The sequence below is a fragment of the Abramis brama genome (assembly GCF_963993115.1).
Source record: "Abramis brama genome assembly, chromosome: 1".
NCBI lineage: Eukaryota > Metazoa > Chordata > Actinopteri > Cypriniformes > Leuciscidae > Abramis > Abramis brama.
In genome coordinates, this window is record NC_139963.1 from 69980603 (window position 1) to 69998334 (window position 17732).

General features: G+C 36.9%; 2 protein-coding genes across 2 annotated transcripts in view; one reads left to right on the plus strand and one right to left on the minus strand.

Annotated features, from left to right (window-relative positions):
• LOC311094626 (uncharacterized protein) overlaps nt 1-17732 on the minus strand; it is a 168387-nt gene that overhangs the window by 46861 nt on the left and 103794 nt on the right. The gene's annotated exons all lie outside the window — the stretch shown is intronic.
• On the plus strand, nt 334-4828 carry LOC311094538 (uncharacterized protein). Its single transcript, XM_084132565.1, has 2 exons — nt 334-4644; nt 4797-4828. The coding sequence occupies exon 1, from the start codon at nt 1696-1698 to the stop codon at nt 3691-3693; it is 1998 nt and encodes a 665-aa protein (XP_083988691.1). The 5' UTR covers nt 334-1695; the 3' UTR covers nt 3694-4644; nt 4797-4828.

Here is a 17732-nt window from a genome sequence, read left to right on the forward strand (position 1 = left end):
AAACGCACCCCAGGTCCTCACATTAGCTGTTTTTACTACAATTTGTGTTCCTTAAATGCAAAGTTGAGCCCTTGACTTCAGCAATGAGTCTCAGCCCAAAGGTGGTGATTATGATAGATTGAGGTTGGATTTCTTTGAACTGAAATGGGTAGGATCATTAGTTTGTTATAGTTCTGAATATTTCTGACTGATAATTGTTGTTGTACTTCATTGCAGACACCAAGTGGCATGATCCAGACTCAACATTCAGGAGACCCAGAAGTGAGCGAGAGACCCAGTTCATCCTTCCAACAGGTTACTACACATTTACTCTGGATTTCTTTTTTTAAAGTTACATAATTCTTTTGGTTCTCATGTAAATTATACCCCTTTTTACCTTGCTACAACAAACATTTTTGTATTTTTGTTTAAAACTTCAGTATGTTGCCATTTCATCTCTATCATATGACACAATGTTTGTAACATGTAAGTAAATTGTCCTCAGGGTTAGGTTGAGAATCAAAATGTTCACCTATGAACCAAAATGATTTTCATAAATAGTATTATGTATTTTACTACTATAACTGAAAATAACAAATTTGTTCTTTTCATTTAAGGCCAACCACTCCACTGGAATTGCATGCTTCCATCATGTACTTACTACAGAGCAGGTGAGACAGCTACATTCAAAGTTATTTTTCTTCATTAACTAATGTGAATATTTACTGTTAGGAAATAGTGTATAATTCCAGGTGAGACTACGGGTTTGTACACATGATGTTTGATTTGAACAGCTTAGAGTAAAACAGCGTCTGCAAAATCTGAAGCGTCATCATGATTGTTGTGAGGATCGTTATGAGAAGGCTGAAAAAGAGAGAATTGCGAGAGAGAGACAGATGTCTTTGAGTTTGGTCACCAGAATTAATGATTCTGTGAGTATATACATCCAAGCCTAAATCAAACCATCTTGTAATTATAAGAAAAGTATTTATCTTTAGTATTTTAATGCTACAAGAACATTATTTCTATAACATAAATTAGCCTAGCCTTTTAAGAGTAGATTAATTTCTTACTCCAAAGACTTAAGATAAATGTTTCTCAGATGGTTAATCTGAGAAACATTGACATCTGAATGTATTTACAATTATATTTAAAAAGATATTTGTTTTTGCTTTCAGTCTGATGCTAAATTACGTGGAGATTATTAATTTGTCTATAACAAGTAGAATAGATATGATGCAAATTATTGACAACAGGTTCCTAGGTACGTATCAAATATGCACAAACTGGCATTGGGGGAAAACATACGCTATCTGGGCTGCAGTCTGAATGGAAGCAGTGTGATATGAATTTGCGACAATAAGCATTAAGTGGATATAACTTGGGGTGAACATTTCTGTTTGATGAAAATTATTAATCATTTCAAAGGTTGGACCTCCCTCAGTCGATGATGGTGGATTTCATGATGGAAACTCAACAAGCCCAAATGACCAGGTAATAAATACCATTAGACAACAATAATGAAATAGTAAAACACAAATCATATTAAGAAGCTCAAATGTTACTTTTAATTTTATGTTTTTATTCTTGTTTAAGTGTTGTGTTATGCACAACGTGATGGTACTAGGAGAACAATATTCTAGCTATTATTAAATGTTTAACTTCTTGATGGAATGAGATGCTTTTCTCTCCATTTTCCTTTAGATCTCTAATGACATGACTGATGAATCTTCGGATGCTACGGACTATGATGATGCCAACTATGTTCCAGATTCAAGTGGCAGCTCCTCTGAGACAAGTTCTAATAGTAGAGATCTAAAAATCATAGACAATCATCTTCCCCACAAAGTGTTCAAGGAAATATCATTGGGGATCGCTACAGCCCACAGTTCGGATAGTACCAACAGTTCCATGGAGCAGAGAAGTTTTAGTTCCTCAAAGATGAGCAGCGGCCATTGTAGTTCAGGGATAAGTTGCAGTGACAGTTCATCAGAGAAGACATCGCACAGCTCCATAAATGTCACTTCATTGCCAAACACAGCAAAACGAAGCAAGTACAACAAGAAACAATACTGTCTTTATTGTAGTAAGGCCATTTCTAAATTGGCAAGACACCTCGAATCCGCTCACAGTACACAGCCTGATGTTGCAAAAGCTTTCAGTTTTAATAAGAGATCTCGCGAAAGAAAAGATTTGTTACGCTCTCTTAAGAAGAGGGGAAACTTTAACCATAATGCCACTGTGGCAAGCAGTGGTGATGGAGAAATGGTTGCTTGTCGAAGACCCACTAGAGTCAGACAATCTAATGACTTCAGTCACTGCAAGTTTTGTCAAGGACTCTATGCAAGAGATAGTCTATGGAGACATGTCAGAAACTGCCCTCAGAAGTCTGTTGAGGTGGAGACTAGAGTTGGGCGAAAACGGATCCACATTGACCTACCAAAAGCTGAAACAGTTCATGAAGCTGTTTGGAAGATTGCTTGTGAAATGAACCAGGATGACATTTCTTTAGTTGTAAGGAGTGAAAGAGACATCCTTAGTCTTGGTGAGTCAATGTGCAATAGCAGGAAACCAAATGAGAAAAGAAATGATTACATACGTCAAAAAATGAGAGAGATGGCAAGACTCTTGATAGCTGCAAGAGCTACAACACCTTTGAAGACCACTGAAGACCTTGTTATGCCCAGTAATTTCCCCCACGTGATACAAGCAGTGAGATCTGTTGCTGGTTATGACTTGGATACCAACTCATATAAAATCCCATCATTGGCTTTAAAATTGGGTCACAGTTTGGCTAAGGTTGCAGGCATTGTGCAATGCAATGCCATCATTGCAAATCGCAATGTCGTCGCAGAGTCTGCCAAGCAATTCGCCACTCTGTATGAGAAAAGATGGGCGGAATCCATTTCAAGTGCTGCACTGGGTACACTTCATCAAGCCAAATGGAATAAACCACATGTTTTGCCCTTTACACAGGATGTGCACCTGCTGCACAAGTTTCTTGCTACTGAGCGTGTTAAGTGCATGAAGGACCTTGATGAAGACCCCAACATCAAAAGCTTTGGGAATCTTGCACAAGTGACTTTGACGCAGGTGGTACTATTTAACAGAAGGCGGCAAGGGGAAGTTTCAAAAATGGAACTCCAGGCTTTCACATCCAGAAACCGTACCGAGTTGAATCCTGACATTATGACGGGCCTTACTGAGTTTGAGAGGAAGGTTGCAAAGTACTTTGACAGAGTTGAGATTCGAGGCAAAAGGTCACGAATGGTGCCCGTGCTTCTCACACCTGACATGATCGCTGCAATGGACCTCCTCATTAAAAACAGGAATGAGTGTCAAGTCCACACAGAGAATGTGTACTTGTTTGCACGGCCATGTGTGCTTTCCCATTATAGAGGCTCTGACTGCTTCCGCAAGTATTCAAAACAATGTGGTGCAAAAAACCCAGAGTCACTCACCTCAACAAGATTGAGGAAACAAGTTGCCACTTTGTCAACAGTACTAAACTTGAAAGAAAATGAAATGGATCAACTTGCTACCTTTCTAGGACATGATATAAGGGTCCACAGGGAATTCTATCGGCTTCCAGAGAGTACACTGCAGCTTGCAAAAGTTAGCAAACTGTTGATAGCAATGGAAAAAGGAAGACTGTCTGACATGCAAGGGAAAGGGCTGGATGACATTGAAATCAATCCTGAAGGTGAAGTTTAGTTTTAAATGTAGTTTAGAAGTACTTCTCATATCACAATTATAATTGTATTTAGTCTTTGTTTTAAATACTTGGTCCAAACTGTTTTTTTTTTTACCCAACCAGATGAAGTAGGCACGAGTGATGATGATTCCAGTGAAGAAACCATTGCTGACCTACATCAACATGAAGGTATACTGACTTATGTGATGATATCTTTAGGTTATGACCAGGGAGACAGACAGTAGAGACCTAATGATAATGTTAGATGGGCTGAAAGGAACAGTGGTAAATTAAAAAAGATGGGAGAGATTATGTATAAACGTGGTGCTGAATTATTTAGAATCATTGATAGAAAGAAGGTGGACAGGTTTTAATCAATTAAGTCTAAACAGCAGCAAGAGATAAAGAAATAGTGAATGAGAGAAGACAACTAAGAAAGCAATAGTTTACAGTACATGATAAAGGTAATTAATGTTTTGCAAAAAGTCTAGTTAGCAGTACAGGAGGAGTAAGTTAGGACAGCCTTTTATTGGTATGTGAAGTCAAAAGGAAAAAGGTAACTTTGAACATTTAAAGTTAGAGGTAGAGGAATAGTTAGCTTAAAAGATTACTCAGATACAGGAAACAATAGAGAGCTGGGCTTTCCTCTTGATATCCCACCATGAGGAGAGATACAGTATACTTTTTGATATGAGTGGGGCCTTTTCAAGCCAGCAGGTTCAGACTTCCACTAAGCTCTTTTGTTGTCTGACATTGAGGTTGACTTCATGGAATAATACAATCAAACAAACTCATTGTCATTAATGGTCATATTTCATTTTTACTTTTCAAAGGCTCAAGAACTGAGACTTCTGGGGATCGGACACTTCTGAGGGACTCGCATGCTTCAACCACCCTGGATAATTTGGAGAGCACTTCTGCCTCAACCGTCTTGGACAACGCAAACGTCAGCAACACTCAACCAAGACATGGTAAAATATAAAAGGCGCCGAAATACAAAATTTGCTCACCAAAAAGTGAATGCGTTCATAATGAAAACAATGATTTATTCTTGCCTTCACAGAGATGGCAGTATGTGAAGTTGTGCTTTTATTTGAAATATATTTAAATTCATTGTTTTCAGATTCCCAGCAGAACACAGCACTTCAAGTGGTTACATCCCAAACTTCTTCAAAGTGCTCCACTGCAAAGCAAGGTAAATACTGTAAGCATGTGGATACACCACATTACTCTTTTAGAAAAATGTATTAAATTTAATGAATGCCATATAATATCATAACTACTAAATTATCACGACTGGAAATGGCAGTCAGGTATCCAAATCACAAGGCTTAGGCTGAGTCAAGGTACACAGAATAAAGGTCAATATAACAGTACCCAGTACCTAAGTACCCCTTTTCCACCAAGGCAGTGCTGGTGCCGGTTCGGAGCCGGTGCCTACTCGTGAACCAGTTCTTTGTGTTTCAACAGCCAAAGAACCGGTTCTCGGCCAGGAAAATTGGTTCCAAAGCGGCACCAACTCTTTGCTGGACTAGAACCGTTCTTTTACCATGTCATGCTGACGTTGGGGGTGGGGTTATTGTCGGACTTCTTCTCGAACGTAACCTCCGTCTATAGTAATCCAGACAAGCTACACAAAGGTGTTCTAAACGTCTTCTTCTGACCCCAATATAGGATTGCAAAGCCAGGAGAAACATTTGCAGAAAAACGATGTAGTCCACCATTGTAATTGTTATGCTTGAAGTTGGGAAAGCTAAGACGTATGGCAACGTACACAGTGACGTAACGGCGTCGTTCGCTGGGCTCTCTAGTCAGTGGAAAAACAAACTGGTTCTGAGGTGGTTCGCAAGTTGAACCAACTTTGAACCAGCACCAGTTCCGAACCAGTTCTTTTTTGGTGGAAAAGGGGTTTAGGAGACTAACACTGGGAAACAAACTATGCTGGAACACTTACTGATACAGATGAGACAAACTAGCATCCACAAATGGGGACAGACATGTGAAATAAAACAGGAAATACTAAACGGAGAAAAAAAAAAACATAACTTATCGGAGAATGGATTTAACAAAATATATATTTATCAAATCCTCAATGTTTCACTTTAGCAGAGCCATTGTTTCCTCTTTAATACATGTCTTTTGTTTACATTCGACAGCTGGGAAGGTGAGGAGCAAGTGGACAGGTAATGAAGTGAAGGCTGTGGAGCGGCACATGATTCATTTCATAACCAGCTGCAAGGTGCCAGGTAAAAAGGACTGTGACTCCTGCCTCCAGGCAGAACCAGTGGCTCTGAAAGACCGAGACTGGGCTGCAATCAAATACTACATTCACAATAGAATCATATCAATGAAAAGGAAGATGAATAGATAGAACTAGAACAGTGGTTCCCAAACCTGTCCTGGTGTACCCCCAACACTGCACGTGTTCTTTGTCTCCCTAATCAAACACACCAGATTCAACTCATCAGCTCATCACATGGGTTAAAATGAGCTGATGAGTTGAATCTGGTGTGTTTGATTAGGGAGACAAAGAACACGTGCAGTGTTGGGGGTTCTCCAGGAGCAGGTTTGGGGAACACTGAACTAGAACATGCCAACTGTGGCTCATGTGCATTTTAATTTCTGTTGAACTTAGAAAAATGCTCACTGTGTATGGTTATAATCAGTGTCACCTTAGATATCCAGCGAAAATGTTTGTAATGGGTTTCGTTTTGATTTTCTCATTTTCATTCAAGGATTGCTATTGATGTTTTCTTGTACAAGCATGCCACCTAGTTTTGACTGAAGCTGCCATGTTGACATGTATTAATGAGGGCTATTAATGATGGGTTTTTTTTTATCTCCACCCTTCAGACACTATTTCTTTTTTCTTACTACCTCAGGATCATATTATAATGCATTGTTTCAAGTAACTGACATAATGTCTTTCATAAAATAAGGTTTCAATGTATATGTAATCTATACCCTCTGTCTCAACAAGCAAGTACTTTAAGGGATTGTTACTTTCACACACATTTCCCAGGTTTTCAGTGTTTTGTTTTTGACGCTAAAGAGAGTAGTTCTTTAATTTCAAATAAGCTATGTCTTTTGTACTGCCTTATCCTGTATTGTGGTTGGTTGTTCAATGCTTTAAAAACATTTGATGAGGGCTGCCATTTCTTAATTTAGTTAAGCCCTAGTCCATAATAAGTCCATACATATGCAGCATTGGTTAAGTATTATGTCCTTATGGATAACTGTAGGAATATTCATGAGGCCAGCCAATAAAGGTCAATCATTTTCATACTTGTACCTATTTTGGTTAAGCTATTAATACAAGTAAGAAAGACCTGAAGTGATACCTCTTTCTTTCACATAACATCTACTACGAAATTCATGAATAGACAGTGAGACAAGCACGATTTTCATTTTTGTCTCAAATCGTAGGCCTCTCTCCTTGATCCGCTAGCCTCCTGCCCCCTGAATACTCTGTGAAAAAGCCCGGTCTCGGGAGACAACACAGGAATCATAATGTCAAAAAAAAACACTAGGTGCACAGGTTCTGCACCAAAATACAACAAACCTCATTCCAGCCAATCACCGACAAGATGGCTGCCATTTTCTATCGCAGGAATGACGGATTCTACAAGAAGTGTTTCTTTTGCATAAGCTCATAAGAATTTTCAATATATAGTGCACCTTTCATGAGCTACGACCCCTTTGAGTTAGCTTTTATATATCTCTGAGCCACTCAGTTTTACTAGATTTTATCAACCTGTAAATGTGAAAAAGGTTTACTGAACATTGAGCATGACTATATTGTACACCGCTGCTTCTAATGTAGAAAGAAATTTCAAACATTTAACAGCAGCCAAGTTGCAAATATGCAAATATGAGTCTTTATAAGTCATTTAAACCTGAAAATTGAGTGTGTATCTATGGGCTTCACAAATCACTTAAACATGAAATGACAGTGTTTGTTGCTTTGACCTCATAAGTCACAAAAACCCAAACATGTCCTCACAAGTAGCATAGGAATCAAGTCTGCGCAAAATATAGCCTTAGACAAAATCTCAACAGATGGATGTATTCCTTGAAGCATTGGTAGGAAATTATTTGATAACCAGGTCTGTTGGACCTTGGGAAAGGCATGTCCTAATATTTCACGTTTTTTTCACAAGTCCTGATATATCATGAAAACAAGTATGAGTGTGTGTGTCTTCAAACGCGCTGGCAGCTGTGTGTGTGTGTGTCTCGGTCGGTCAGCTGTGGGGTTAGTCCGTTGGCAATTCTTCCCCCTGGCATCTAAAACAACAAAATTAACACATTCAGTAGTGTTATGATTTTATATGTCTATATATGAATATGTGAAATATAACGTCGTCTCATTTCAGCAACATTTAGCAGCTAACGTTAGTTTCGTAGTGTTAGCATAACGGTTAGCAGTGGTACACGGCGGACAACTTCAGCAAACGTTTTAAAAAGTCAAATTTTCATAATATGTAATGATGTATAGTGGTTACGATAACTAATGTATACTAATCTAAAAATTAAAAATACCTTTTAGACAGACGAAAGGGAAAACGCAAGGCCGCGTCTGAGGAGGACCGTCAACTGTCACTACAGCTGAGCGTTGCCATGGATACATGCTGCGTGCATAATGAATGACGTCACTCGCTTAGGTGCATTTGATCGTAACTTGCTGGTGTGTTATGGAAGGCATATTCTGGCAAAATGATAGTGTGTAGCTTTATGACACTTTTTTTTTTTGTTATTTGAAATGCAATGTGCTATCAGTCTTAAGTGCAAGAATAAAATTTTTCCTAAAATAACTTATTTTGAATAAAACCAGTCCTTCGATCGCCCTGACCAACATTTTTACAGGTAGCCTAAATTAGGATACATTTGTCTTGCCTGTGTTATTTTCCACTTTCTTTCCAGCATGTGCTTTTCCATTCTTCGCATTTTCCTTGGCTGCATTCATCATGTGAAGTCGATGCATTATTTTAGAGCTCCTGAGATTCAACCTTATTTTCTTCATGCGGAATAATAAATTGTAGGCTATTCAATTGAATCAATTCTCATGTTTTTGATGTTTAAATTATATTGGCTGAAAACAGACTCGTGATTTGATTACATCTTTAATTAGTGATAGAAGTATAAGTAACATGAAAGTTATTATCTTAACATTACAATTAAAACACTAACATTTTTAACATTAACTTAATTTTACAATTAATTTAAATAATATTTTTACTATAGTTTATTTTCAGTTATAAAACTATAACCTCAAAACCATGTTTTTTAGATAAAATCCATTATCACAGTTAATTTAATGGATAAACAAATCCCCTTTTAAATCCAATATGGGTTTATATTTTAGTTTAATCATTCATTTGTCTGAGTTGCAAGATGTCCGGTCTAATGATAAAAATCAAAGGCATGGGCGACTGGATTGTGTGTTGTCATGGAAATGGCATGTGAGGGAGACGTTCGCAAACTGGCACGGATAAATGTCCTCAGAACGTCCATCAGCGAACGTTCCAAAGCGGACCAGATGCGGACGTCCTCCGAAGGTCCGCTCGGGAACGTTCCAAAGCGGACCAAATGCGGACGTCCCCCGAAGGTCCGCTCGGGAACGTTCCAAAGCGGACCAAATGCGGACGTCCCCCGAAGGTCCGCTCGGGAACGTTCCAAAGCGGACCAAATGAGGACGTCCCCCGAAGGTCCGCTCGGGAACGTTACAAAGCGGACCAAATGCGGACGTCCTCCGAACGTCCGCTCGGGAACGTTACAAAGCGGACCTAATGCGGACCTAAGGGGACGTTCGAAACGTCCGGGGGACGTCCCCTGTTTGCTGGGGTCAATATGACCGTTTATGACCGAAATAGGTAAATAATAGGCAATGTTCATTTGTTTTTTGTTTGTTTTTTTGCCTTATGTGTAATTTATATGAAAAACATTTTAAATGAAAATACAGACACTTTTAGGAAAAGTCAGGTACCAGAAGGATTGTATTTATTTTTTCAACAAAGTTATTGCAGAAAATTCAAAACGGTAAAAATGACTGGCAGTTCTAGTGGTGAATGAGTTAGCTAAGGCGAACGATAGGGATGCAAAGCCGATGTCTTCTCCCCTCTTGTTGCACTAATGGAGGACCAAGTGAAGGAGGCAGAAAAGTTGTTTCCATATCGCGCAGTAGCCGGTGATGACTGTACAGCATTTGCGGCAGATCCGAAACGACCGCAGCGGCGTATTGTTAATGATTAGACCCAGCTTCGACAGTTGACTGAATACATCACTGTCCTTAGTGTCAAATATACATTTAGAATTTACTATTGTTCCTTGAACTCTTAAATTCGATTAACAAAACCAGCAGCTCTCGTTGACAGACATCTTATTCTAAACATAATCCTCTGATCATTTGGACTTCTTGTTTCCGCCGGCCGGTTTCGGCGCATGACATACGTCACAGTCAACCACACGTTAGCGATTGGCTATGGCAGATCCTGAGTGACTCTGGGCAGATCCAATAGTTTTGAACTTTAACAGAGAACCCGCCTACAAGGAAGTAAACGTTTCTCAATGGAGCAAGGCCAGACTCTCTGTACAAATGAAATGTACTAGAGTCTGGTAGAACCAGGCTAAGAAGTTTTAGCTTTGGTAGCGAAATTGGAACAGAGTATATGAATTCTCACAAGCATCTAGATTTGTGCTGAGTTCCAGTCCACTTTTAGACACGCACTTGCGAACTTCCCTAAGCACTTCCCCTCGGGGGAATCCCCGCCGCCATTTTGAAGTGCGTTCCACTTCGCGAAGTGGACGAGGGAAGTTTATATGGACAGACCCTCGCTCCCTCGATTTTGACCGAGGGAGCGAGTCTACTTCATATGTACACTTCAGGCACATGTATGTCCCACAATGCAGTACGATTGTGACGTCACCACATACCTCGTCTAATCTCCACCACAACAAACAACTCTATGATATATTAATTCTATTTTTTTTTTTTTGAAAACAACCCAAACACCATATATACATTTGGATGCTGCATTAAACAAATTCTTTTTCGAAAAAAAAAAAGAAGAGGGCACAAAAAAGAAAACCATATTAAGGAAGAATATTAAACATGGCACAAATTCTGGATGTTTTCATTGCTTTCTTGTTAACAGAAGTTGAAATTGTATTTAAATACATCTTCAATTCTTCTTTGAAAAAGCTAAAGTGGGGTTTACTTTTCATATATTTACATTTATGGATATGAAACTTTGCAATATATAAAAGAAGGTTTATACAAAAACTTGCATTAATTAGACTCTTGTCTTTGACATAAAACCCCAAAAGAATGAGTCTATATGATAAAGAAAAGTTACAGAGCAAAAGGACATTCCCAAAACAAGTGATCAACAGTTTCAGAAGAGGCTTCACAAAAGGAGCAGGAAGTATCAATATCACTTCTAAATCTCTTTAAAAAGCATTTAACTGGATAAAATCTTTGAATAATTTTATAGGATATTTCTTTAACTTTATTTGTTAGAAAGAATTTCTGAGGAAGTGACCAAACATATGTCCATTTAATATCATCAAAAAGGTTATTCCAATAAGAAATTGAGGAAGGAATTGAAGTAACAGGGTCCAAAAATACAGATTTCCAATTGAAGTAACAGGGTCCAAAAATACAGATTTCCAAAGAGATGGACTTGAAAACTATATTAAATTCTTTCCTGGATACTGGGAATTGGTATCCTGAAACAAAATCTGAATAATTAAATAAATTACCTTCACTATCAAATAGCTGGTTTACTAACATCACTCCATTATTGAACCAGTTTTCAAGAAATAAAGATTTCCTCTTATGTAGAATATTACAATTGTTCCAAATTAAAAAAATTGTGTTGCAAGAAATTATGCTTGTAAATAAGTCATAGCCAAGCCATACGCATCTGCTGATGGTAATTGGAAGTTTACTAACTGAATAATTGCACATTAAAAGGAAATGTATACCTCCTAATTGAGAAAAGATATATCTTGGGATTATACTCCAAATAGAAGATTGATTGTGAAGGAAACGTTTAAGCCAATTAATTTTGAAGGTATTGTTAAGAGAATCAAAATCAATGAAATTTAAGCCGCCTTTATTATAGGAATTCAAAATAACTGATTTTCTAATATAATGAGTTTTATTTTTCCAAAGAAATTTGAGCAACATTACATCAATCAACTTGCAAGTAGATTTATCCACAAATAAAGACTGAGTATAGGATAAGCGGGAAATCCCTCAAAGATAGATCTCTTAACAACCAAAGGTTAATTTTTGTGTGTGTGTTTTCTCCACAACGGAACTAAAATTCATCTGACTTCTCAGTTTAGTATCTTTTATTATTTGTATTCCTAAATAGGTGACACTATCTTTGATGGGAATGTTTGAGATAGAGGTTGCAGCACATTTTTTTATCGGGAGTAATTCGCATTTATTAATATTAAGCAAAAGGCCAGATGCATTAGAGAAGACTGAAGAGAGGTTAAAGCAATTGGGATCTGAGAGACATCTCTTAGAAACAATGCTGTATCATCTGCTATTTTGCTAATAAACAATTCCGTACCAGCAATAGAAATTCCCTTCACAGGGCTCTCTTTAATATGTACATTTAAAAATTGTGTAGCTTTTAGAAAAAGATATGGGGATGCCCTGAGGATGACCGAAAGCTTGGCTATTAAATTTGCTGAAAGGATTCAAGTGTGCAGACAGTTTTATTTATTTTTTGAGAAAAAGATATGGGGAAATGGGGCAACCTTGTCTTACACCACGCTTTAAAGAAAATCTAGGAGAAGTGCCATTATTGAGTCGGATAGAGCTTTTACCATTACAGTAAAGCATTTGAATACATTTGCAAAAAATGTAACATAAATTCATGTTCTAAGCAATCAAATGCTTTATAATAGTCAAGAAAGAGGATAAAACTATCGGTAGAAATAAGATCTGAATAATCCAACAAGTCAAAAATCAAGCGTATATTATTAGAAATATGTCTCTGATGCATAAAACCTGATTGGCACTCATCTATTATATTATTAAGAATAAGTTTCAGCCTCTTTGCTAAAACTAAGGCAATCATTTTGTAATCGGTATTCAATAAGGAAATCGGGCGCCAATTTTCTAATAGAAGGGGATCTTTATTGGGCTTGGGAATCAAAGTTATTAGCCCTTGACATAAAGAGGGAGGAAGCTTTGTTTTCTCAATACTCTCTAAAAACATTTTATGTTAAAAAAAGGTGCTAATTTTTGCCTAAATGCTTTATAAAGCTCTGCAGAAAGCCCATCAGTACCTGGGGATTTGTTACTTTTTAAATGATTTATAGAATCAAGAATTTCTGAAAGACTAATGGGTGCATCACACAGACTACAATCTTCATTATTAATTTGTTTTATGTGAGATAAGGAATCAAAAAAGTCTGTGGTGGACTGCTGGTATGCTGATTCCAAAAGATACCCGGATGGTCTACTATTTCCGGTCAGAGTCCGAAGTGCAGATCGATCAGGGGGGGCAGGGTTTCATTTTATTTTGAATTTTACCATTTACTGTTGTTTTTAGTATTATTATTACTTTTTATTAATATTCATAATCAGTAGTACTATGTATCTCTTTTATACTTTTTATATACATTCATAATCATTTTTACTCAATGTATTTTGTGAAGATGTGGGGGAAGAGAGACTTTGGGGGACTTTGAGTGTGTGCTGGAGAGACTGTAATGTATATTCAGTGTTTATACAAGCATAGCATAAGAGGGTATACATTCCAACATTAATGGAAACCATATGTTCCTCTGCTGAATGTATGTGTTGCTATAGTGATGTAGTTTTTTTCCTGGTCACCATATAAGAACTGAGCCCATGCAGGTCCCAGCTGCTACAATAATCTTTTTTTTTTTGCGTAAACGAAAACTTCAGAAGCGTAAATGAAAACTCTGGAAGCGCATTTGTAAGTTCAGATCAGCGATTGAAATATGAGAAATAGTTAGCAAAACATGCAGTGTATTAAAAACGAAGTCAAACAATTTGCCTACGATTTATTCTTTTTCAGTTTTAGAGATAGTTTATTTAGTTTCAATTTATATTTTCATTAGTTTCTTGAAAAGCTACGTTCATTTTTATTGGCACAAGAACAGCTCCATATTGTATAGAACGCTACAGAATATACTGAGCCGGACTTTACAGGCGAAAACACTTTTCAGACTGGATGATCCTCTGTTTATATGACTATTTTGTGCTTCACTTGAAAAAGTTCCTTTTACCTTTAGTAACTGGAGTCACTAAAGTACTAAAATAAAAATAATGGAAGGCTACTAGTAAAGCTGAATCTTTTTTTTTAATTATTATTATTTTTTTTTATTAGAATAAAGAAACAATAGTCAACGAATATTACATTATCAACATGAAAACATGAAACGGAACATACACCAGAGGAGAGAATAATAACAATATAAAAATAAATAAACAAATAAAATAAAATAAACAAATAACTAAAAAACCCAGACAAAAATTACAATAATAATAATAACAGTAAAAATACAAGAAAAGATAAGCAAAAAAAGGAAGGAGATACAATCAATTAGAGCATGTTAGGATAGTGCAATGAGACAAAATTAAAGGGGGATTTTGAAGAGAGCACAACAAGACAATGTTTTCCTTGCTTTGTTCTTCTCTGAAACAGAAAGCGTTTGAAGGTATTGATGGAATTCGTTGAGAAAAACTTTGAATAATGGCTTATGATTGGAAAATTTACATTTATGAATATTAAATTTTACTAGGAGAAGTAAAAGATTTATAAAGTAAAATTATTTCTCAAAGTTTTTCTCCGTATTAATAAAACCAAATATAACATGTTTCCAAAATAAGGAAAAATGAGGGTACACAAAATCAATAATATATCTGCAAAAGTTCTTCCAAAACATTTTGGTATAGCTACAGTCCCAAAACAAGTGTACAGTAGTTTCATCTTGTGCATTACAGAAATCACATTTTATATCAATGTCAGGTTTAAACTTTTTTAGGTAACTTTTCACTGGATAGAATCTATGAATTAATTTAAATGAGACTTCTCTGACTTTATTTACTATAAGGTATTTATGTGGCAATAACCAAACTTTTCTCCAGTACACAATATCCACAAAATTGCTCCAATAGGTAATTACATAAGGTTTGGTAATAATATCTTTCTGAAAGAGAGCACAAATGGATCTATTGCTAGAATATGGAACTAAACAAATCTTGCCCACCATTGTTTGAGTGGGATCAAAAATAGGTGGTGTGGTAAACAAAGTCCTATCCAAACCTCTAAACAATGCAATAACATCTGTGGGAATAGCATCGAAAACGATGGCAAATTCTCTAGGCGTGACAGTAAATTTACATTTTTCCAGGAATTCGCCATAGGCCTATAGACATCCATCATCATTAAAAAGATCACGTACTAACGTAATATTGTTATCATGCCATTTTTCAAAAAATAAGGATTTGTTTTTATAGAGAATATTATGATTGTTCCATATGAAATAAGTAAAGCTGAATCTGCGTGGCGTGCTTTGGAGGCAGATGACGTCACCGCTCGCTCGCGCCGTTTCTCTTCCCTCATTGAGAGTTTCAGCGACGAGTTTTCTGAGGAGAGGAGAGCAGTTCACGGTATTTCTCACATTTACTCAACCATCACACACACTTTATACAGTTTGATTAAGCGACAGGCTCATTTCTGTAGTGTTTTCATCGATCACAGCGATACTTGTGCGTCTTTTCTGGCGTCTTCCTTCTGAAATAAACATTTAGTGCAGCAGCAGCGAGCATGAGGAGAATATGTTGAGTTCATTCAGACCTGAGCGAGTTTGTGTTCGTTTGTGTGATTGTCTCGATGTTTGGAGTGAGAACTGTTACTGAATGTCAAGTTAAAGTTTGAGATCTGTGAGGGGAATCGATCCCAAGTGTTTCTGTTGCCGTTTTCATGTTTACCTTTCTTTATTATTGTCGACATTATCTTTGGCAGATTACATTTACTTATTAAAATTCATGTAGACACTTTATATTGCCCCTGTATGAGTAATGAATAAGTGGGAATTATTAAATCTTTACACGCATGGGAATATAGTGAAGTTTAACACAGGAGACGTTAGGCTACATTTTCTTTATTTTTAAGAGTTTTATGATCATTGTCAATTTCTGTACAAATATGTAACATGTTAATGGAATTACTTTATTGCTATTAATATATATTATCAAGTCAAACTATATTTTCACATATTATGGTGTTGTAGTTGTTTGCCTGAAGAGGTTATTTATTTAATTATTTTGTTTTATTATTGATGATTTATCCATGTTATATTGTGAGAAATAACAGTATCGTCTTTCAATAGAGCAGTTTTACAGGCTTTTGTCATGTATCCTGACTCAAATAATGTGTTTCTAACAGCAAACACTCAGAATAAAGTGAGATGATCTGCTGATGATCCTGAATGGCTTGTTGAATGAGTGTTGATAGTCTGAGGCTCATCAATATTAACAGATCTGCTGAAAACACTCTTTATTTCATGACAATAGTTCCTGTTTTCTCCTCATTTATTATGCTGATGTCTTCAGATCTCCTGTAAATGGTCATTTAGCCTAAAGCTCATTTCATATCAACAGACTGAGGGTGTTGGCTACTATATGTACCTTTATTTCTGTTTTTATGATTTTAACTGTTTTTCTTACCATTATTTATATTTGGAAGAATTTAAATTATTAATATTATTTTCTATATTTCTAGATACCTGTATTTTAATGAAGAAGCAGAATAATGTTAGGATTAGCAATACAAATAGATGGATGTCTAATGAATAGATAGATAAATGCTTAGTGTCATGTATTATTAAAAAAATAAAAATAAAAACATAATTGATATTTTTGATTTTGGCAGATCAGCTCCTCCCACGCTGAAATACATCATCAGAAAAGCTCCTCCCACAGCAATCACATCATCAGAGAAGCTCCTCCCACTGCAATCACATCATCAGTGAAGCTCCGCCCACAGTAATTCCCCAATAAATGCTGTAAATTCCCATCAGCTACAAGTGAAGACGAGCATCAGGAAGAGCTGAAATCTGCAAAGACTGAGTTTATTAAAGAGGACAGAGAGAACATGAGTGATCCAGAACCCTGCAGAATGAAACACACTGAAGATCCTGAAGAACAAAAAGGTTGGTGTTTATTCTTCATTCATTCATGATGCTGAAGAACATTCATGTTAGAAACATTCAAGCACTTCATCACATTTAGATAAACAGTTCAACTTTGAAACGGTACAAAATGTTTTGGGTTTACAGTTAGCGTAACAGTGAAGTTGCGAAGATCATTAGTCATTAACTTAGAGGACGCTAACACAACACCGTTCTAACAGAAAACCCTTAACGGCTGCCCATCCGCACAAAAAGTGCCTAGTGTCTCGAGAACACACTCCCTGAAACAGGTTTGAAGGTGCAAACAATTATCCGTTTTCTCTGCGCAAACCTCTGAAACGCAAACCTGGGACAACGCACACGGCGTGCACATGCGCATCATGTGTTCGATCGATACGTATGTGCGTTTGAATATATAAGTGTGCAGGAGTGTAGTCCTTCACAAATCAACCCTCAAACAACTGTTTTATGCCTTAAAAACTTATAATACAGAAATTGTCGTCGCATCTGCATAGCCACGCAAACCGGAATTATCCAGACAACATTTTATCTGTATAGAGGTAAAGGAGGCCTTCACAGAGGAGAGACTAGTGGACACTTCAGCACTGCGTTGTCGTCGTGTCCAGGCGAAGGTCCTTAATCAGATCTGGATACGGCCTGGATCCGGCAGGCTGCGGGAAAACCTCGGGATAAACAGAGAGACTAATATTAGTGTAGACGTCATCCTTCTTATGATGTACCAAGTACATCAGGATTTATGGGAAGTGTTCCCGGTTCCGGCTGGCCTAATCTATGCAGCCTAACATTGAATTATAGAAGTCTATAATGTATTATGTGAATGCTATGTCAAAGAGATGTGTCTTTAGGCTAGCTT